Below are 22961 nucleotides of genomic sequence, written 5' to 3'. Positions count from 1 at the left end.
TACAGTCAACGAACACAAGTGATCCAGGTGAAATGTTCTGCAGGGATTCCAACCGGATGCTAGGACTTGCTTCCCGCTGCTATACGAAGGTTATGACTTGGTTACTTCACCGATACACTTACCCACTCACCCACACGCCACGCTCCCACTCACTCACTCAGTCATACTCAATCACCCACTCACTCACTCAAACTTACTCACTCACTCATACTCGATCACTCACTCATACTCACTCACTCACTCATACTCAATCACTCACTCATACTCACTCACTCATACTCACTCGCTCACTCACTCACTCATACTCAGTCACTCACTCATACTCACTCACTCACTCATACTCACTCGCTCGCTCGCTCGCTCACTCACTCACTCACTCACTCACTCACTCACTCACTCACTCACTCACTCACTCACTCACACACTCACTCACTCACTCACTCACTCACTCACTCACTCACTCACTCACTCATTCATTCACTTACTCACTCACTCACTCACTCACTCACTCACTCACTCACACACTCACACACTCACTCACTCACTCACTCACTCACTCACTCACTCACTCACTCACTCACTCATTCATTCACTTACTCGCTCACTATAGCTACTAGTAAACACAGCACACATTGCAGGCAGACTGTAGACTACATGAAATGAACTAAACAAAAAAAAGAGAGAAATTGCTGCCATTGACGCAGAAAAGTACTGCAGCCCCTCGGCCTAATTGCAGCGTCCATTAGTCGCAGGGCAGAAACCACAAGAGCGGGCGCTAAAGGAGGCGCAATTATGGAGAAAGCAATTAGCAGCTCGGAGGAGGGAGAAACAGCGTGTACGCGCCCAGTATCTTGGCGCGCGGAGACAACAAAGTGGCGAATCTTTTCAGTGCTCTCCGGTTGTGCAGGGCTTCCTGCAGCTGCACAGTCCGATGCGAAAACCTTCGCTCGCGCCGGGCTTCTCGTATGGCGCGAAGGTCAACTCCTTCCACGTAATCGAGGCAATTATTGGCCATCACGGCGTAGCCATGCGAAAGTTACTGAATACTCGCGCACCGCAGTTGCCTTCGCTGATATCCTGTAGTGCTGGGTTGCCGCCGCTTGTTAAATAAGCCAGGCGCGATGCGTACGTCGAGAGAAATCACAGCGCTTGATTTACAAAACGTCGGCTTTGAAACTGCCTAAGTAACGCACGCGGAATGCTTGTACAGTCTTTGTCAAAAGTTTAGAGCCCAGGGGGTTCACTTCTAAGCTTTATATTGGGACTCCAGGAGCAATCATGGAAGTCCTACCAGGAGGCAGTACCAGAAATCTTCTCATGTCCAGGAAGTTTGGAGCGCTAAAGATCCTTTAAGAACGACAGAGTGTGGCTCAAAAGAAAACCCCCTGGGCTGCAAACTTTTGACAAAGGCTGTACGTAACAGAACCTCTTTGGAGACTTAGACTTCATTCTTCTTTCCGAGTCCGGTGAATTGGTCCAGTGTTTAGCGGAATCTGCCAAGGTAGAGTAGATTTGTAATAAGGTAGCAATTAGTTATTAGCATCCACTCAAGCCTAGCCATACGGCTACAAAGGAAAGTTATACAGCTTCCACAGAAACTTCGTCTTTAAAAACAAAATTCGTCCTGGTCCGGAGTTCAGACTCCGGACCAGTGCTATAGAACCCCGGTATATTTCAGCAAAGGTATAATGCTGACAGGCACCTAGAGAATTTTTTTTATTTTCCGCGTGGAGGGCGCGGTTCCAGTTCAGTGTAAATTAATTGTACTTAGTTTACCTGTCTGGGTTGTGCGCCTAATGCAGATCACCTGCGACCGGTCTTCTGACTACGGTCAGGACGACATCCTTGTTTCGTCATTTGCACGATGCACGGAACACGATTACTCCCGTCACACGCTACCGAAGAAGCACATCATAAAAGCAGGGCTTATCTAAACCCTGTGAATACCCTCGACACTATTCAGGCTTTTGTGCAGTTCGCTTTGTTTGTGTGCATTAAGTTTGTATTTTACGACCGTACCACGCTTATTAGACAGCATGCAATGAAGTCATGTACGAAGCCACTGCAAAGCGTCCAGCTGAATGGTCCGAACGCAGCGACATCATGAGTGACGTCATAGCGACGTCACACACGCTCTACCAGAGACGTAAGCAAACAATAATAAATAAACGTTACTGTTAACCACTGGAAACAGCTGTCGTTTAATGTTGCGTTACACAGCGGTATCCGTCAAGTGGGTTTTAGGGGTTTCATGATTAGTCTATAGTAGTAGCTCGCTAGGCGCGTGACCAGCTAAGCCTTTTTAGTCCTTCTCCCGGTTTTGTTTTGGTTAATGTCCGCTTAATGCACTCATAGCGTAGTACCGCCAGCTACTGCTGTACAGTAGCGAACAGTAGCTCAAATAGTAAGGGGTAATGCGAACAGTGTAAAGCCGCATACGCATGCTTCACTATACCCACCTGATGTGGATGATGTATTGTAGAATGGGGCTGTTGTGCGTGTTGACGCTCGAAGTCCAGGAGAGGTTGACGGAACGTGAGGTGAAGCCAACCACGATTGGGATCCCCGGTGGGTCAGGAACATCTGCGAAACAGGAGGAACAAGAAGAACCTCAGAAACTGAACATAAAGAACACACGTGCACAGTCGCGGCGGACACGCGAGGTTCAAAGACTTTTGAAGATCTGGTCAAGCTTACGACTGTGTGGTCAACAAAAATAGCGAAGAAACAGAACAAGGACAAGCAAGGACACACACGAGCGCTCGTGTGTGTCCTTGCTTGTCCTTGTCCTTGTTCCTGCGCTATTTTGTTGCCACGTGTTACCAACAAGCCCAAGCTGCCACCTTAATAGACTGTGTGGTGTGCACTTTTCAGAAATCGGTCCTCAGCTAAGATAGTTAGCGATACCAGTAATGATGCTTAGTACCCAGAAAGAGCATGGACTCCAAGACAATAGCGACATCATGTACAGCCTTTGTCAAAAGTTTGGAGCCCAGAGGGTTTGCTTCTGAGCCACACTGTGTGGTTCGTAATGCATCTCCACCGCTCCAAATTTCCTGAAGGTAAAAAGATTTCTGGTCCTGCCTCCTCCAATGGGTAGGACTTCCCAGAATGCTTCAGGAGTCCCACTACAAGGCTTAGAAGCAAACCCCCTAGGCTCTAAACTTTTGACAAAGACTGTACAAATTACAACGGTTCGCGAAGAAATTGAAAAAAAAAAAAAGGAAGGCGATTTGTGACCTTCGGCTCAATTCTAAACGTTAAGCCCGATAGGCGAGCTACGAAGAAGTCCGCGACGTCGCAACTTTTATGACATTTAGGACAAAATGGCGGATGGAGTAGACCATGGGGTAGACAACGCCATGGGTAGACGGGCAGACGGCCAGGCAGTTTCATGCAGTTGCCCATAGGCGAAAAACTGGCGCTGCGATCGTTCATCCGTCACGAGACCTCGGGGCTGTGAACTTCAAATTTGAATTTCTTAAGAAATTGTCAGAAGAGGTGACATTGGCTCAAAAATACGGCTTCTTGTTGCAGAAAGAAAAAGCCTTCAAAAAAGGCTATGTTATTTTCAAAACGCACAACCGTTCACTGGAGTGATATATTTAAAGGAAGTGAAAAATGAATGCTTCAAAAAATAATCTATTTTGCTCGTAGTGGAAGCACAACTTCTCGGCTTTCTGTCGAAGTCACAAACCTTTATGAATATCTCTCGTGATTGTACAGGGGCACAATTTTTGCATTTTGATCAAATTTGATCCGAATATGAAATAAGCAGAATCGCAGCGAAACTAAACGATTCGGCAGCCGAATTCACGATCTAGGCCCAACACTAGCTAAGCCATAGGCAAAGTTTACTCTTCTCAACATTCCCATTACGACCGGAGGCTTCAGAGTGGGTGCTCTTTTCCCTCTAGGTAATTTTGAGAACTACGCAGACGACAGGCAGGAGTGCGGCAGCAGACGAAAACGCTGACGAGAGAGCAGACGAGGCAGCAGACGATATGAAAGAAGAAATGAAATATGAAAGCTGCGCGCTACTGTTTCAACAAGTTATAAAGATGTAATGAAAGGCGCTGAAAGAAGCGAATATAGCGAGGCCTATTGAACCTCGCATTTCATTAGTGGAGAAAAAAAAGATATAAATCGAATTCTCGGGTGATAAGCCTGGGAAGCGAGCTTCGTCGCGTCGCAACCTATTCGGCAGCCCTATAGCAGCCGAGAAAGAAAAATCGATATACACCATTACATCTTTTTCTTCATCTCTCTATCAGAGGCAAGCCCGGTAGAATGTGCGTGTGAAGCGGGGAATTTCGTGACGGCTTGCATGCCTTGCGGTAGCGGCGGGAGCCGACGACGCGAGAATGGCGGGATTACGATCTCATTTGCCCGTCTCGGAAAGCACTCGAAGCGGCAGCGAGGCCGTGGCGTGTGCCGAAATGCTTTTGCGTGAACCCGCGGAGCGTCGCTGGATCCGTGTGTGTAAAAGGGCGATGGGGGGACACGAGGCTTAGCAACTTGGAATTGCAGCACCGACGAAACACCCAAATGTTAGGTGCGAAGCTGGACGGGTTGGTTCGGATGCACACTTCAACGAAACAGCGAAAAAAAAAATGGAAGAGCAAAACGAGACGAAAAACAAAGCAGGCGACACAGCCGTCTGCTTTCAGTTTATCGTATCGTCTGCTTACTGTTTCTTGCGTAGGAGACACCAGGCTTAGCGACTTGGAAATGCACTTTCGACGAGGGCGTAAAACTGTGCAAATACTATGCGAGATAAACTCCACACGTGAGCATTGAAGAGCGGTGGGCGCGAAGATAGTAAATACGACGTAAGAAGCACGAAGAAAGTGTATATCTCACCGATGCCAACGCCCTGGTATCACTAAAGGGCAGGTGCCCCGTGAAAAGACCTTAACGCGGGTTCGAAAGGAAACACGGTTGCTTTTGCTGCCACTTACGGCCTTAGCGAGGGCCATTCGTTCAATACGCTTGTTTTTAGGCCCTCTTTTAGTCTTAGCACCACGATCACCGCTGGAAAACAGTTGTTTGTTTTCTACTCTGGAAACAGCACGGCTTAAACTTCCAATATGCAGCTTTTCGCACGAATTCTAAGGCATCAAAATAGAACCGCAGTAACCCTGAAAGCCAGGCTAGTTGGTGTACACCCGATAGGGTTCGAAGAACACCTGAGAAACAAAGACGACACAGTCGCTGTGTCGCACATTAAGCGACAGGATATAGATAGCGAGACAGAAAGCAGAAACAGAACCGTATCCCTCCCCTTGTGTATACATGCCATGGAAGAGAATGTACTTGTTTTGTAACTGTGCCCTACCTACACATAGCTGAGTAGTCGGCGGTGTTAACTCTCGTTTAAACAGGATCTTCTACCACTTCTGTGTCATCTCAACGCGTCTTAGTTTGGTTTTTTGTTCTGTGGAAGCGAACGCATTCTTTGCGCAAAACAGGACGGAATAAGATTGCAGCAGCGGTCACCACCTTCATTTCACAAAAGATTCATTGTACTGTAATACTGAAAGTGAGCCCGCCAGTTCACGTCTAGCAAGCGCACCAACCGTCGCCCCGTATAGCTACAGAAATCGCGAAAATAGCACTGAGGACACCAGAAAAGCACCACGTCTCTTATAGCCCCACGGCCCCTGCAAGGACAGTATGGGTCCTTTCTGGTGTTCGGTCTTCGACTTGAGTTGGTTTTGCGGATATAGACCCGCAATATATTTTCTGTGTCACCCTCCCGCATTTCTGTTCTGCACTGTCCCGGCACTCCTCTATCATGTACCGATATCCAGAACTGACGACCCGCATTTGCGCATCCGGTTAAGAACACTGACAGCATGCGAAGGCGTCCTTAGTATGACCCCAGGATGTCCGCGTCGGGATGTTCAGACGTCATCAGGTTGTCTGTAACTGGTCTCTCAAGCAGTCCGACTGGGATCCATTTGTCCATCCTTTGCGCATGCTCAGTATGCCTTGAGGACGTTTTCAGTACTACTTCAGTATCTGTATCAGGACTTTTTTTTTTTTTTGATGGGAGTGCAGTACTCAAAGCTAACGTAAGCGATGGTAACCAGAATAAGCAAAAAGAACGGGTTTACCACGGGCCGCAGAGAGTAGTTCCCAGAAGTTAAATTCTAGCTGCTACCTGAATGGAAAATATGAGTGGCCCAAAAATCTAAACAGTCCAGCCCCATCAGAAGCATGCGGTGCATTATACGAACAGCTGTAAAAGCACAAATATCTTAGGATCTCTCCTCAAGGCTTATAATCTTTGGGGTCACAACTGTTTCCTTCATTAGATCACTTTTGTACACATATATCGCTTAACAAACCTGCATTTTTTAATTTATGAGAGCAGAGTGTGAGAGATACAGCTGGCTTGATCTCATTTCGGTTCCACAGTACTATCCTGCGATATGGCAATTGTAGGACATTTGAGGAATTTTCAACCTCGAGCCGTCCAGTAAAGTACCAGCTGGGGTCATCCTCATGAGAACATATAACCATCGATGCACTCAAAAAGTGGTCAGAATGTCCTGTTTGGGATGAGGAGGTTCTGAACATTTGAGGACATCCTCAGGACATTTGGTGTTGTCTGTGCTGAGTCGCAAATTTCTTGTCGAAGGCATGCATGAAAATGCCTTTGCCCTTTCTGCAATTTCAACAGCAGCCCAGCTGTCGAAAGCTGTCGAAAGTAAATTATCTCAACATGCCTCGGAGCAGGGACTATGCTCCAACCGCAGCCCGTTCTAAGCGCAAGAGCACAGGCGTCCTTAATGGCTAAAAGATGGCAGGAGACGATGTCCAAGCCTGTAGGCGCTGTCTTTTTACGTGGGTGCCACAGTTACTGCCATTACGCCTCGCGTCCAAGTGTTTAGCGCACGTATGCCAGCGAGCGACCTTCGAGCACCTGGATCGCACTCAAAACTAGCAAGGAAAGAAGGCCGCAAGAAAGTAAAACTAAAACAAAAATAAGCAAGCAATTGGAATCAGCGGCAGCGATCAACTACTGCGGATGCGGTAACGGCCGCCCGCGCGTTTCATTACGCGATTGGCAGTGCAGACGACAGACACGCACACACACGCGCTCGAAGCAGACGACCGATAGGATAGGGGGAGCCACATTACGACGCATCAAAACAACAAGCGCGCAGGTGGTAAGTTCGGGCGCAAACACAAATCTCGGCACGTCAGAGCGCAACGAAGCAGAAGTGTGCGTTACATAAAAGTATACATGATAAAAAGGAGAAGAAAAACGAGTTCGCAACACAGGCGGTGAGAAAACGTAAGCAGAAGGAGCACCGCACGGAAGAACTTGTGCCCTAGCACAGTGCTTCTTCGTGGCCTAAACGACCACGTCGATACGCGCGCACACACACACAAGCATATACACTCCGCAGTGTTTTCTTCTCACGAGGAGATAGGAGGGACTCGGGGTCCGGGCAGAGAACTGCGGCACACCTGCCCCTCTCGGAAGCGCATGTTTTCGTCCTGCTTTCGTTGTTGTTTTTTATTACTCCTATCGGTTTTTCCCTCTTACACTCTACTTCTTCGAGGTTCGGCGTTACGCAGACGCGTTAAACGTTCGCCTTTTTGTCTTTTTTTTTTCCTCGTTGCGTCGGTTGCGTGCAAACAGAACTGGGCCGCGGCGTTTTAAGAACGGAAATCACAGCTCTCGGTGGCAGGCGAGCAGGCAGTTCTGAGCAGAGCCATTGCTTCGTTGCTGCTTACAGAGAGCGGGCAAGGCATTACAGAGGGAAAGAGAGAGAGAGTGTCGAGGAAGGAAACCTGGTTTACCGCCCTTCCTCCTTTCCCTCTTCCTCGCCTTTTCGGTTTTCTTTGCGCGCCACCAGGGAAAACATCTGCTCCTTCGAGATGGCGGCAGCGTACGGTGGCCCGACCCGAAACTAAACAAACAAAACCAAAAGAGCCGCCACTACCACCGAGCGTTCCCTTAGAAGAACCGCTGTTTATAAGACCGCTCCTGCGCGGGGAGTGATTTCGGGGGCTTCGAAGGACACGAGTTCGATCGGACGGGATGTGCGCCCGCGATGGACGTGAAACATAGGCGTCGCGGTTCAAGAAATCCGGTAGAACCCCTTTTACAAACGACGTTCTGCACGGCGTTCCCGTTCGAAAGAGTAGAGTGTTCTGTAGGGTCCTAAACGCGGACGCCTTACTGGAAACCGCCGTCAAGAAGTTCACAGACTACGACGATATTTCGCGAAAATGCGCGTGAGCTCTGCAACTCGTTTGGCTCCGCACTTCACACTTGAAACGGGCCTTGAATGGAGAATCGCCAGCTACAGTCGCTTCAGTGCAACTTCCCATACGTTCTCAATCAGTAGCAATATGTCGAAACACGTATTTTCATTTAAGGAAACGCTAGAATACTTTTTTCAACCTGCAAACAGTACTTCTTTGATGTATATTATCTTCACTGTTTCACTACTTCTCTTACTTTTATGTAATCTTGTGGTTCAGTTGTGAACACACAACTCGACAGTTTTATTGAATTATGTATGTCTGATGCTTTGCTGCAATATTCCCTTTATTTATGCATACTGAGGTTAGGTGTGATCGAATAACTTAGCTAAGTTATTACTGCACAGCGTCTTCTATTTTGTATCCTTGTGTTGTGTCCATTAATTAAGTTACGCCGCTTTATGGCGAAACTGCCGTCCTTGGCCAAGCCATGCCAAGCTGGGATTTACAGCTTTTAGCCCCGAAACCCTCCCGGACTAGTGGTAAAATAAAATAAACTGAATCGAGCCGTCATCACTATCCTTCATCAGCTTCATTAGAACGGAGTACTCTTTTAATTATCTCTAACAAAGCCTGTCTTGATTGTGCCAGCTGCCACCCTATCTCAGCGCTGCCCCTGTGGTTACGGTGTGCTCGGCGGCTGAGCAGCCCGTAACCACGGGGCCAGCGCTGAAAGAACACTAGGTGGTCGAAATTATTTCGAAGCCTTCATCTTTCTCTCTTTCTTCTTTCACTCCGTCTTTCATGCCTTTCTTCAAGGCACGGTTCAGCTGTGCGCCAAGAGCGAAATAGTTACTGCGCCTTTCCTTTCCTCGCAACCATTATCATAACCTAACCAAAACTTGCTAGACTCGTCACCCATCCTGGTCTTTTCGCAGGTCAGTAGGCGACCAGCAGTCGAGGAGTAATTCTCTTCTTATGGCTCGTACTGCCCTAAATGCTAACGTAGAAACGTTCCACGTCGCTGCGTGAAAGTACCAAAATGGTAACTACCGCGATAAAAACACAGAAATCGATTTTGCTGGCGTTGTGGTCCGTGAGAACCCATTTTGCTTGTCCTTTGTGTTTCTCACGCTACCAGGTCAGTATTGAATGTTGAACTAGGCTAACTATCTTCTCTACTTACGCTTCTGAGCTGCAGCTACTCTAGTGCATGGTGTTTGTTGGGGTGTTGGGGGATTTGCATCCAAAGGCAAACTAGACATCTTCGAGCTGTCACGGTGGCGTTGTTGTTGTCGCCGTCCGCAGTAGAAGTGGCACATACCCTCCACCGTGTACTGGCCACGGTTCATTGTTGTGTTGTCGTTTTGTTTGTCGTCTTCGTCGTAGTCACGGTGTCTGCCTCGGTGACGTCGATCTGTTTTCGCTCTTCCGCGGCGTGTTCGTTTCGCCCGCGAGCGTCAAGCGCGTCGCGTGGTTTATGCCGGCGCCGCGGTAAGCACATTTGCATGCGAGCGCGGCAGACAAGGCCGTCGTGACGCGGCGCGATCACTCGCGCGCCAGCCATCGAGCCCTCGCAAGTTTCGCGAGCCCTTTATATTCATGAGTAGCGGTGAAGAGGCGTCCGTATACCTGTGCGCATGCATAAGTGTATGCGGCGTCGCGAACTCTCGAGTTTCGCACCTAACGACGTGACCAGCTGCGCATCGTTGTGAACCTTCGCGTGCACGTGGTCACGTGATTGATTCGGGAACGTGACGTGAGCAGAGACGACTCCAGTAGGTTACCTAGTGTAGGAACGCGGCGAAAGAAAGAACAGGGCACAGAGGAAAAGAAGAAAAAGAGACAAGACCAGGACATGACCAAGACACAACCAGGGTAACGTCGAGTCAAAACTTAAAACAAGACCGAGTCAAGACCAGGACTAGAGTCAGACCAAAGGAAGGCAATTCAGGGCTCAGGCGAGAACAAGACGAGAACGAAAGCAAGACAAGCCATGCTTCTTGTCCTAACTAAAGGCGAAATAAGAAACGATCACTGTGCAATCAACGGTTTAGTCTAAAACCAATTTCTCAGAGCATTTCACCCCGAAGCAAGCTACCCGAGCCAAAGCCTAGGAGAAAGGTTGAATGCACTGCAAAACTGGTGTGGCCCCCTATCCTCCAAGAGCGACCCATAAATTCGTCCCTGCAGGCGGTACAGACGTTGTGTACAGAATACTTCCCAAAAACGCCAAAACTCTAAGACATTCTGCACCTGGTGCGACATAAAGTACGCTCAGCAACAAAGTAAAGCGCTTGGGTGCAGTGAATTCAAGATGATCGCCTCAGGATCGCCTCAGGCTGTACACAGCGGTTGTTGCACGTACGCACACACCACGCTCCCTTTCCTGCGGGGTTTCGAACGTGACAACGGGGCTACATCTGCTCCGGCTGGCAACGCGCGACCGCTGCATTCGCCTTCGCTGGCGCGCGATAATTACGGCGCGTCTAAGTATCGGCGCCGTGCTTTAAAGGGGCGTGGCCTCTTCGCCCAAGAAGAAACCGCGAGAAAAGAGGGAATCGGAGAGGAGACGAGGCTGGAATGGTTTCACCTCGAGGTTGAGGGGGAGGGGCTGACAAATGGAGGGGGAGAGGTGACGGATGGGCGAGTGTGGTGTGACGGGTTTCTTCGTTTCCTCCCCGGCTTTCGTAATTGCGGTCTATTCCTCTCTAAAACGAAGAGGGAACTACCCGGAGTCATCCATCCATGATCGAGGCGACCGTATCCTGCGTTTCGCTAAAAGAGTGCAGTGCTGTGGACGCTAGAAAACAGCTCGTGCCACCTTTATGGCGCATCATAAAAATTAGTGGCTTCTGGGGAAAGCAAATGGCGCAGTAACTGTCTCACTTCTGAGTGCACACGTCAACCGCTCCGTAACGGAATGGAAGAAGGTGGCAGTGAACGAAGAAAGAGAGAAGAAGAGGACATAGTGGAGGGCTCCGAAAAAGTTTCGACCACCTTTCGATCTTTAACGTACGCATTCGTACTGGCTTGTCGCGGAGGGCACTGACTATGGAACACCGGCATTCGCAAATCGCTCTTTGGCCGCGCGCCTTTGGGCCTTTGGTCCTTGACACGTCAATGTGGATGCACCATCAGCCGCGGACAGAATTCACGACGCTGCTGTTCGCGCGTAAAATACTGCAGCATTGCTAATTGTTACAAACTTCCATAGACTGGCTTGCGCAGGCTCCTGTTAGTCACAACGCGTCGCATGCCCCGCTGATAGTGAGCGCACCAGTCCGGAACAGAGAAATCTCTTCGGCGATCTATTTTATCCCTGACTTAACCTTAACTGAAGAGAGCTACTTTATTGCCACCTACACCGCACTACTCTCTGACACCGATAACGTCCAAAACCACACCTTCTGTGCTTCACTTAAAGGCTTCTATTGTGCTACTGCTTTTCCACTGCGCACGGCCAGACACAATAACGTTCTAGAGAAGTGGGCAACTGCTGAAAGCCAACCGGATGGTGAACGGCCCCTGCCCCGTATTGGTTATTCCAAGCTCTATGAATCTCAAATGAACCATCTTTGGTATCTTTCTCTGTAATGCCTTCGGAAGAACAAACAAACAAAGAATTCGCAATGCGTGGCGAACAGCCCTCCTTCACAAAATTAAACGAACGAATGAACAGAACAAATTTACTTAAGGCAAGGATGGACCGGTTCCGGTTTTGGCTTTACAGCTTTATTCTCCAAAAATAAATAAGTAATGCTGCTCCTTACGCGTTATCAGGTGGCTATCAGGAGCATAAAACTAGACTCCCCCCCCCCCCCCCCCCCCCCCCCCCCCAATGCTGCACACTTCTTCAGTGACCGAGGAACAGAGGATCGCCGGCTGCAGCCGCGCGGGTAATTATCCCCGCGTGCACCGTTTTGTGGCGTCCTCTGGCGGCCTCGACAGCAGTCGTCCTCCCGCGGGTTGCCGTTGGTGGTTTTCAGCCGGGTCGTAAACTGTGGCGCACGTCTCACGTCCTCACTGCTGCACGGCCCAGGGGCGTTCAACGTGACGGGGGACAGCACGCGTGGCCGTGGTCCCTCACGGACGCTAATCTTTTTTTTTTATTCTTTTAAAGGTGGCGGGAGAGTGAACCAATCGATAGGCGGTGAACCGGCTCTGGCCGCACAGCGGGTTTCAATTTTTGGAGGCCGAAAAACGGCGAGCCCGCGACCGCTCAGGTGCTCTGGGACACATTGCGTTAGAATGTAAACGTCATCATCATCATCATCATCGTCATCATCGACCTGACTACGCCCACTGCAGGGCAAAGGCCTCTCCCATGTCTCCCCAATTAACCCTGTCCTTTGCCAGTTGCGGCCACCGTATCCCCGCAAAACTTCTTAATCTCATCCGCCCACCTAACTTTCTGCCGCCCCCTGCTACGTTTGCCTTCTCTTGGAATCCACTCCGTTACCCAGAATGTAAACAGGGTTTTTCAAATATTACAAAAATTCTGCATAGTAAAGAGCTCGTCAAAATTACGTGTCATTTAAGGTATTTAAGGTAATATACTTATACTTCGCTACCGTTATAATTTTTGTAACTAAGTTTAGTAATTAATCTGTCGAGGGTCCGGTAAAAGTCTTCTGACTTTGGGATACTTGTTTCTATGCGTACTTATATCTCCGATGTAGTTAATAAAGCCTTTTCTGATTTGACCTGATTTGATGTGATGCGATTTGAGAAAAAAGTGTGTTTCTTTTTAAATCCCTGGCTCACGCTACCTAGATGCACTACTTTTGTATTCGCGCACTCTGTAGGAAACCGTACAGCAGAGCTATTTCCGTAAATTACACGTTTAAGAGGCAACCTCTTCAGGAATGAAATTCCATTCAGCAAGCCGTACAAAGGGAACTGCAGCTGGAAGGTAAGCCTCATAACGAATAAAAATGAAATTGAAAAGAAGCCTTTGATTCAATGGCTGGCTATGTGTTGTGTAATTTAGTGCAAAAACTTCATCGAGAGCATATGTTGCAACTTGCACTGCGTCCGAAAGGCGTTCAGTCTAACTCCTTTAGTGTTGCTGCTGATATCTCTTTTCTAAAAAACGATGACAGTATAGCTCACAAAAGCAAACAAACAAAAATAAACAAACAAATGCTCTCTATATGTGGAACCTCAATGGATAGGTTTAACAAACTCCTCCATTTCTCGCCGCCAGGTAGAAAAACATGTTTTGACGGCCACAGCTAATATAACAAGAGAAAAAGCGAAGAAAGCCTTCAGCGAAGTTTTTTTCTAGACGGAACAAAAGGCGTGAAATATTACCCTTTCTTCGCAGCTCACAGGAAAGATTGGAACAACCAAAGAAGCGGCAACACGAACTCCCCTTTTTTTTATGCACCCGACAGAACACGCCCGAAGGTTGTTTTTCACTATTATCAGGCGTATGTGCGTAGACATGTCATCAGCCAGCAGGGATGGGAACACAGGTATGCGTAGGTGTATACACATGTATAATTTTTCCTCTACGTGTTCGCCGGTTTGATACGCGTACGATTACCATGTCACACGAGCTCCAACGTTGCGCCTTCCGTCGCCAGGCTTTTGGCCTGGCTTTAGAAACGGCTTCGTCTAGCAGACGACACCGGATCGGCGACGGAAGCAGACGACGACGCAGCGGCGATAAAGTGTGTCGTCTGCGACACAAACGATCTGAGGCCAAAGGAGAAGTGAGTGAGTGAGTCTTAGCCGGCCATAAAAGAAAGAAATAAATTCCCGGCGAAGCAAGGCGAGCGCGTGACGTAATCAAGATTTACGATCAGACGAGTCCGGACACGCACACCGGCGTTTATAACACCGAGCGTCGCCATCTTTTTACCCGACTGCAGCGACGCGTTGTGAACGAGCTTTTCGGCGGCTCTCAAAGCGATTTTCGGGATTGTTGAAAGCTTTTTTTTTGTTTCTCGGTGGTTCGTTCTCTGTTATTTACCGCCGAGGCACTAGAAAACAGAATAAAAAGAAAGAAATTGAATGCACAGGTACACCGCCGGACCACGTCGTGTGTCGGTTGATTCTGTTTCGAACATTGTTTTTTTTTTTGTTTTTGTCCTGGACCTCGTTTTTGCGAAGCCGAGCCAAGCCGGACGTCACGCACAACTCTGTCGCCTCGGGGCGCGGCAAATGGGACAGAGTCCGCCAGCAAAAATACAAATCTTCTCGCCATAGTTTTTCATTTTCGCTTTTTTTTTTTTTTTACTCCGCGACACGAGCAGCGAATATGGAATCTGCTCAAAACATGGCCGCGGGCGTTATGTGGCACGCCGCGTAGAGTAGCAGGAACGGATCAGCACATTTTTTTTTCTTAACCTTCACTGCGTTTGATTCCTCAATTTCCTAACTCCATCGCCAGGGAAAGGGAGCAGGTAAAACGATCATCAAACTTGTAACAAGTTTGCAAATGACTTTGGTAATGAGAAAAAACTTCAAGTTTGTTATTCCCATCTGTGAAAGTAAAGTTTCTGGTTGGGATTAATACTTGAGAAATAAAATAACCAAACAGCAAAGTATGTTGCATGGTGACCATCACTAAGTAATTCCGGCGAAAGACCGACTGCTATATTGCGTCTTTTACAATGATCCACTTCTCAACGCTGGGTGCGAACGTTCGCTATATAAGCTTCTACAGCGGAACAATATTGAGCTGTTTAGCAAAGCTCAATGCTCAACGCACAACTGTAGATTCACACACCCTTCTAAGCTGCGTACTGCCTCAAGGTTCAAAACAGAGAGACATATCCGTCAGGAAACAGGTTTGCCGAATGAAGTCCATCTGAAAGTAAAGGTGAAATCTTTGTGCCCAAGCGGCACCCAAGCGGCACCAAGCGGCACTCTAACAACCTGCCTCTTATTGAAGCCGCCGCTCATAGAAATCTCGACGGAAACATTGAACAAGAACGAAGAGAATATGCCGAACAACTACATACCCAATCACTAGTTTTGAAACTACGCACTTAATACGCAGCCGGTTTTATCCACTCATCCTGAACAAGAAACCCGTGACGAACTTATATACAAATAAAATAAATAAATATCTATTTTATGCCTGAGATACACACTTGTCTTCAGAGAGCTGACTTATTTATTATATCGTATTTTCGGCGCTGAAAAGGAAGCGAAACCCCTAACGCCATCTGGCAGACGCCGATGCGGGACTACGTGCCATAGAAAAATCCACAGCACGCGAGTGCTCTATCGCCTGGGGCTCTTCAGAAACGGCTCGACGTGAACATGTCATGTTGTTGATGCTGCATACCGTACACGGACGACGGCCGCGGCTGCCTTCTCTCGAGGTCCCCGTTGAATGGAGTCGACTTCGTGCGCCCGTAGGCGATTCGCTTAAAAGGTTTCCCCGCGTAGGCTCTTCCGCTGCGAGCAAGGGGTTGAGTAGGCCTTTTTTTTTTCTTTTTGCAATAATCCTCTTGAAAGCTTTGAGGGAAGCACTGCTATACGGGGCCATGGGGGATAGTTATGCGCCTTGCATTATCAAACCAGATTCGACGCAGCATGGTGCTATGTACAAGACGCATCACGGACGGGACGCGCACATGTTTGCACCTTGCGATGAGGAGTCGCAGTTACTTTTGCGGGCATATAATTTAAACGTGGCAATTTCTGTGGAAATTTCCCTCTGCCGTGACGACTTCCGGTGGATGTGACGTCACACCGTTCCCGTGGCTATATCGACGACCGCGCTATTTCGATGCAATTTCGACATTTTTGCCTATAATTAATTAATTAATCTACGGTAATAAAACTTGGCTTCCAGGTTCATTTTTTCCTCTTCTATCTGAAGCTTCCATTGGTTTTCTTCTATCTTTTTTTAGCTCCCGAGTTAAACGCGTGTGACACGCTTTGTTAACGGGCGACAGTATGAGCCAATAAAGAATTTCGCCTTAAAGTATGGGCGGAACCATCACCGGCCGACTTCGCAAATAGAATGCGTGTGTAGATACAGATAATTATTCTCGGATCTCGGAGGCTAAGCTACACGGCAACCCGTCCTATTCAGTGTAGACGTCAAGAGGTTGAATCAACTGGCGGGAAGACTCTCAAATGCGTTTCTTGCTGCCGAACATACGTCAGCGTAGCAAGAAAGAGCAAAAAAAAAAATCAATTTTTACTCAGAAACGTAATTGGAGAGACATGGCAGACGCCTTTTCCCTGCAGGGGGCGTAGTCAGGCTGATAATGATGATGATGAAGTTAGATGCAGAAGTACAAAAATAAATGGAGTTCTCTAGCGCGAATTAAGCGTTCCCCTTCGTACTGCTCGCGGTTGTATGTTTCACTCCCTTTACAAAAAAAAAAATGTTAAAAAACCGGCCTGCGGTGTGCCGCCGATATGAATAGCTAGCCGCGCTGTCTTCACGTGCTGTCACGCTCGTCGTCGTATCCATCTGCGGGTTTTCAATACAATCGGGAAGAACGAGAGCGCTGCTGGGTCAGCGCGGTGGTGGCATTATAAATTAATCCGTGGCGGGCAATGTCAGACTACACGAAGAAGACGGGTTGCATTAAAAATTTAGTCGACACCCGCGGCTCCTATCATTTTCTTTAAAATTTTATTCATTTCTGCCTTTTTTTTACCCACTACATCTCTAGGCATTTTTTTTAGACCGGTAGCGAAAATAGCCCCAGGTGACTGGACGGCCCACAGAGCGTCATCCATCATGGTCAAGTTGGCGTTCGATCAATTTTACATTACGTGCAGGTCGCAGACGACAGCGTAAGGCGTGGTAGAGGAGAATGGCAGGATTTGGAGGGGCGGGGGGGGGGGGGGGGGGGGGGGGGGGGGGTGAGTGGTCGTGACGTCAACGTGCCTAGCACATCAGCAGCAGGGGAAGTTTATGAAAACGGAAAACCGTGGCAACAGTCTCTAAAATAGGCGACATGAACGTGCCAAAAAAAAAAGAAATAAAGGAAGTGAAAAATGGGCGGAGGAACAAAAAAAAATTATGTACCACGATCCACGAGCAAGAGACGGAGTCGTCAATGCGTTATGTAAACGGGAGTTTGTATATTACCTCCCAGCAATGCGATATATTTTACCGACAGCTGCTCTAGAATTGTCCGACTGGCCACCGCTTACCAATACATTACCGATGCCATTTTTTTTTTTGGTTCGTGCTGTACATATATGTGCATTTTACATGACCGCCAGAGTCTTCTCCGCGCTTTTCTTTGTTCTCTTTTCTAGGAGTCCTCATTTTTACGTTATACTGCAAGCCCGTGTGCTTGTCTTTCGTACAACAGGGTAGTTTATGCAGTTCCTATAAACACAACATTTCACAGGCCTGTATTGACTTTCGGCTAAGACGAAAAAAAAAAAGAAGAAAGATCCACAGTTATATGGAGGCAAACAACTCGATCCGTATTCGTTCTCCACCAATTTTTGGTTACACTCGTCTACAGTGCTCAGCTGTTTGTGTCATGTATTTCATCCGCCCACTCTTTCTGCGCTTAATACTGCACTCTACCTTCGAGCGTTAACGTGACCCAGCTCTACCTAACGCGACCTAACCAACGCAGACACCTCAGCAAACGAAAAAACGATGCCAGCGCGTGTCTGATCACTAGCAGGAAAACGAATGTAACAATAAGTGCAAGAACATAGTCAACGAGAACGGATCCTTTGTTCGGCCGTGAAAGCAAAAAACAGGCAAAGAGTTTGTGTATGAAACATGATAGAAAGGTCGACCAAAGGGGGCTCCAGCGAGACGTTCATAATCCTGTTATAGATAAGCACACGCTCTATCCCGGAGGAAACTCCTGACGGCGTTCGCCACGTGGCGACATCTATTGACGTTATCAGTTATTTCCGGGGCACGTGCCTTTGAGAAGCCCGACAGGCAAGGCTTTCAGTGGATCTCTAACTAACATTTCTCTCACATCAGTCGGCACAGAAGCGATGAAAGAAAGAACGGGAAAAAAAAGGAAACAGGGCAGCCAGGCAATAAAGGCAGGAGTAAGGCCGATTGGATTGGCCGGCATGTCCAGAGAAATGTGGGTTAATCTTGACGCACGGGTAGCCAGCTTTGGATACCGTATCGAATAACTTATTTTCTTTGCCGTCGTTGCCGCGGTGCCATAGAACCGGGCTTTGTGGAGGCAATGTGTGCCTTATGTCCTGAGGCAAGTAAAAGCAAAACATTAAAAGCGAATGTACGATTAGTACCAATGATTAAGTTTGCCTTTTTTTTTCTTTTCAGGAAAAGCTGATCCTGAGCAAAGTACATCCGGTGAAAAAAAAAAAAAAAATTATCTTGAGGCTGTCGTTAAGGGGAGGAATCGAAAAGTTGCTCAGAAGCATGCTTATACCCCCAGGTATGTATTTTGTGATCGTTCTCGCACTTGGCTGTCACGCTATGTAGAATATCTACGGGCTTCAACAAACAGCTGAAAAGCCAGTAATATGTTCATAACGCAGTAAAACTCACTAACTAAACAGGATACGTGGTGGTCCCGGGTTCAAGCCCCGGACACGAAGAAATTTTTTTTTCAACCCCGAAATTTCCGAAAAAGCTTCGCAGTTTTCCTTTATAGCCCTAGGGCTGCGCTCATGTGGATGCTAATGAATTACTCCCTAATTAAAATAAACTCCACACTAGGGGATCCCTTTAAGCTCACTGATGTCAAAATATAGCTTCCTGGTCCGGTAAAAACAAACCAATCCGCAGCTGTGAACTTTCTTGCGCGTAGCGCGTAGGCCAACAAACAAATTAAGCGAAAGACCTTTGCCCTACCCGCTGAACAACCCTTAACAGCGTGCCCGGCTTATTTGTTAGGCTTAAGTCGTGACGAAAACCGAATTAGAAATGTGGATCGGAAAGCGAGATAGAGAGGATTAAAAAGGACGGCGACCCGACAGGAGCGGACCTGTAATTTTTAAATTCGAGAAAAAAGATATTAAAAAAAAACTATGGAAAATTAAAAGCACGCGAAACGAGATGGAACGAATGGGGCACATTTTCGCGAACACGCCCGATTTGGGGAGAAACTAATTGATTGAAAAGATGGAGAGAAGTTCGAATGTAAACTGCCCGAGTTGGACGCGGAGCGCAGATTGCTCGCGGTCTCAATTTATTAAAAATATAAATAAAATAGACACAGCTCCGTCGCGTGCCGCGGTGTCACTTGTCAAACGATGCAGCGCTAACGAAAAAAAAAAAATCAAATCCTGAAAAGCATGGCGTCCGTTAGCAGCAGACGAGGCTAATTTGCGTCACTGGCGCTCATCTGCGAAATGTCCGCTCCTGTCGTCTGCTAGTGGGAAGATGGTCGATTACTCAGACGCAGATGGTTTTGGCCCGGCCGCGCGCTTTCGTATCTTTCTATTAGTTTAGTAGCAGCGCTAACACGCGAACACGCGAGGAGAAAACGGATTTCGTCGACGAGATTTTTCTTTTTCTGCAGTTCATCCGCGGACTTAATTGATGCGTCATAGTCGTTTACACTTCTGGAAACAGCCGTGATAGGACAGCAGTTGCTAAAGAAAGCATGGGCGCTAAGTAAACGGGCTGGCAGAGGCAGTACAAAAGAACTGAAAGAGAAACACAAAGTGTCGAGTAAAGCTAAAACGAAACGTGGAAAAGTAAAAAAAGAAAGCCAAGAATGCTTCACAGATATCAGATATTAGAGCTCCATACGATTCCAAGTCAACTTCACTTAGCGTTTAGCTTGCTTGTCCTGAAAGCTGGCTTACTTCTACGCTTTAAAGCTGCGCGGAACAGCCAATTCTAATATGACGGGCTGCATCAACGCGAAACTGAAACGCCGCGTATGTACACGACTGACGTAGAAAAACATAAAGGAGGAAAACAAAAGAGGAATGTCAGTTTGGCGTAGTGTCACGTGGTGGTGACAGCAGCACGTGCAGTCACCGAAAAGTGCCCTCGCTGAAGGAAGAAAAAAAGAAAGAAAAAAAGAAACAGAATCGCCCCGCGTCAACGATAACCAGAAGTGACCCATTCTATTTATTATCCACGGATCTCCGAGTATCTAAATAAATGGCCCGGACCGGGAACTCGCTCGCACACGCCAAACCCATATCCAGCGGGGGGGGGGGGGGGGGGGGGGGGGGGGGGGGGGTTGAATAGAACGGGCGTAGCTTTATACATTCGCCTGGACAGATGAGGAGGGAGCACTTAGGCCGCTCCGCTAGTTTCATGTCTCTCCTGCTCACTGTGCGTTAGATATCTCCTTCCCTCACAGCTGCCCTTCCAAACTGTCCCACAGATCCCCAACAGGGAGCGCTGCCCGCGCGGCCTGGCTTGTTATCCTGTTTTTATCTTGCATTCCCTTCCATTGTCCCCCCTTTTTTTTGTAGCGGGTTACATAAGTCGGTTCCAATCAAACACAAACAAAATATAACGCACAAAGCTCAGCCAACTGCGATACAAATACAAACTCGAACAACGAAGGTCAATAAATTACACAAAGACAAAATAAAGCGCCGAGTAACGAAGAGCTCAGATCGAGTCGTAGAGATTAGGAGAAATAGGGAATATGGGGAGATGGTAGGGGGCGGGAAAAGTGAAAATAGATCCTGTTCCATAGGTTGGCTTGACGGGCACGTGTTAACGCCGATGCACGGTCCTACGAGTTACATGGGCGGCGGTGAACAGGCATTGGGGACGACGGGAGGGAAGCGAACCCTGAGCTGCCTGTCCCGAAAAGGGGAGGCAGGGAGGGGTGGGCCGTGGAGAGTTGGGTGCGGCCGCAGCCGGGTAGGGTTTCCACGTTCGTTACGCGGGCCAGATGAAGCTGGTGGCGACGACAGGGAAGCCAACCGTGCAGGATTGCCTCGAACTTGAAAAGGGAGGGTCGAGGAGAGTGCGTGTTTCGACGCGGTCTGCGGAGTGACGCCGGTTCGAATTTCTATAATGCACGAGGTTCCTTTCGCGTAAATTGTTTCTGGTTGCGGGGCTCCTCCCAGCGTGGCTGATTCAGACAACGGTGTACAGATTTTTCTTTTCCTGTTCGCGCTGAAGATATTTGCTTCTTGTGTTTAGGGCGTCGCGTATCTTTCGAGGCGCACGAGGGCGGAGTGTGTTAGATGCAAAGCGGGCAGTTTTTATAGACGAAATTTGAAGGTTTAAGTTCCCCAGGAAGCGTTGCTTTAGCACGTGCCACACACAGCCTTGACCTCCCACGTAAGCCGGACAGAAAGTATTGTACAGTTGCGCTGCTGGTGAGCTATTTCTCGCGAAGCTAGAAGATGGTGGACTTTTTTTAAATATTAAGTTGTTGTCGCAACCAAAGAGCCGAAAGCTCTGAGTGAAATCCTACTACCTAAACATTCACGTGAGCGATTCCTTTCGCACCTGTTATAACGTAGCGGAGTTTGCCTCTAATGCAACTGTAGAGGAGTTATCAAATTAAATTTGGTGCATACGGTGAGTCGCTCACACTCACTCACTCACTCACTCACTCACTCACTCACTCACTCACTCACTCACTCACTCACTCACTCACTCACTCACTCACTCACTCACTCACTCACTCACTCACTCACTCACTCACTCACTCACTCACTCACTCACTCACTCACTCACTCACTCACTCACTCACTCACTCACTCACTCACTCACTCACTCACTTGTAAAGTATAGTAAAGAAATACAAATATAGAAGGCCGCGATAATGGAACATTGCTTGATCATTTCTTTGTATACTGTGTAAATGTAGCACGAGGTCAATCGGGCGAAGGGGTAGGGGAGCGGCACGGGCATTAAAGGCCGTAATCGTCAGAAAAACCACCACAGCGCTGTACACTTACGACGATATGACCAAAGCCGGAATATCAAGCAAGTCATTATTGCCACACACACCATAGTACCTGGAAATGAGCTGCAGCGGTAAACACTGGCGATGATAGACTCACGCCGCCGACGAATTCCGTCGGTAGCAGTGCACATATAAACAGAGCTTGCACTGTATAATCGGCCTTCCCTCAGTGAACCACACGAAAACCCAAATGACCATCCCTCGAACTTCCCGGGGCAAGAACAAATCAAGTAAACGGGCTAAACACAAGCGTGGCGTCAGCGATGTTTGTTTGCCGGCACGCGCAAGTCGCCGGCGCCATCGCTATCTCGAGGCGGGGTCAGGTGCCCGCGAGGAGGTCGTTTCGCCGGTTACCGACCCTAGCGTTGCAATGCACTAACCCGCCGCCGAAGCGAAAACACAGGACGCCGAGAATAAACGAGTTGTGTGCCTGGGCGCGCGCGCGCGTCTGAGCAGCTCGCTTCGTGGCTAATGGTTAGCCAGGCTTCGTCTTCTTCGGTCATCGATCTGCGGAGGAGGCAGACAAACAACGACCGTCAGTGCGGGAGAGGTTATCGGCGACGGTAAAGGAAGATTCCATCCTTGAATCCTTGATTGGAATAGAAGACGCCCCGAAAGAAAGAAAGAAAGAAAGAAAGAAAGAAAGAAGGAGATAAGGAAAGAAAGAAAGGAAGGAAGAAAGAAAGAAACAAGGAAAGAAAGAAAGAAACAAAGAGGGAAAGAAAGAAAGACGGAAAGAAAGAGAGAAGGAAGGAAAGAAACAAAGAAAGAAAGAAAGAAAGAAAGAAGGAAAGAAAGAAACAAAGAAAGAAAGGAAGAAAGAAAGGAAGAAGGAAAGAAGGAAAGAAAGAAAGAAAGAAATAAAGAAAGAAAGAAAGAAAGAAAGAAAGAAAGAAAGAA

General features: G+C 48.0%; 1 protein-coding gene across 4 annotated transcripts in view; it reads right to left on the bottom strand.

Annotated features, from left to right (window-relative positions):
• The window catches only part of Ptp99A (Protein tyrosine phosphatase 99A), a 229624-nt gene that overhangs the window by 53595 nt on the left and 153068 nt on the right, over window positions 1-22961 (bottom strand). For all 4 annotated transcript variants that reach the window (XM_089551893.1, XM_089551892.1, XM_089551895.1 and 1 more), the window contains exon 3: window positions 2460-2583. In XM_089551893.1, coding sequence (XP_089408019.1) covers window positions 2460-2583 — 124 coding nt within the window. The remainder of the gene's footprint in view (window positions 1-2459; window positions 2584-22961) is intronic.

This window comes from Amblyomma mixtum, chromosome 7 (genome assembly GCF_055824585.1).
Source record: "Amblyomma mixtum isolate Tamu chromosome 7, ASM5582458v1, whole genome shotgun sequence".
Classification (NCBI taxonomy): domain Eukaryota; kingdom Metazoa; phylum Arthropoda; class Arachnida; order Ixodida; family Ixodidae; genus Amblyomma; species Amblyomma mixtum.
The sequence above is the reverse complement of the archived record's forward strand: the minus strand, read 5'-3'. Positions and strand labels throughout refer to the sequence as shown.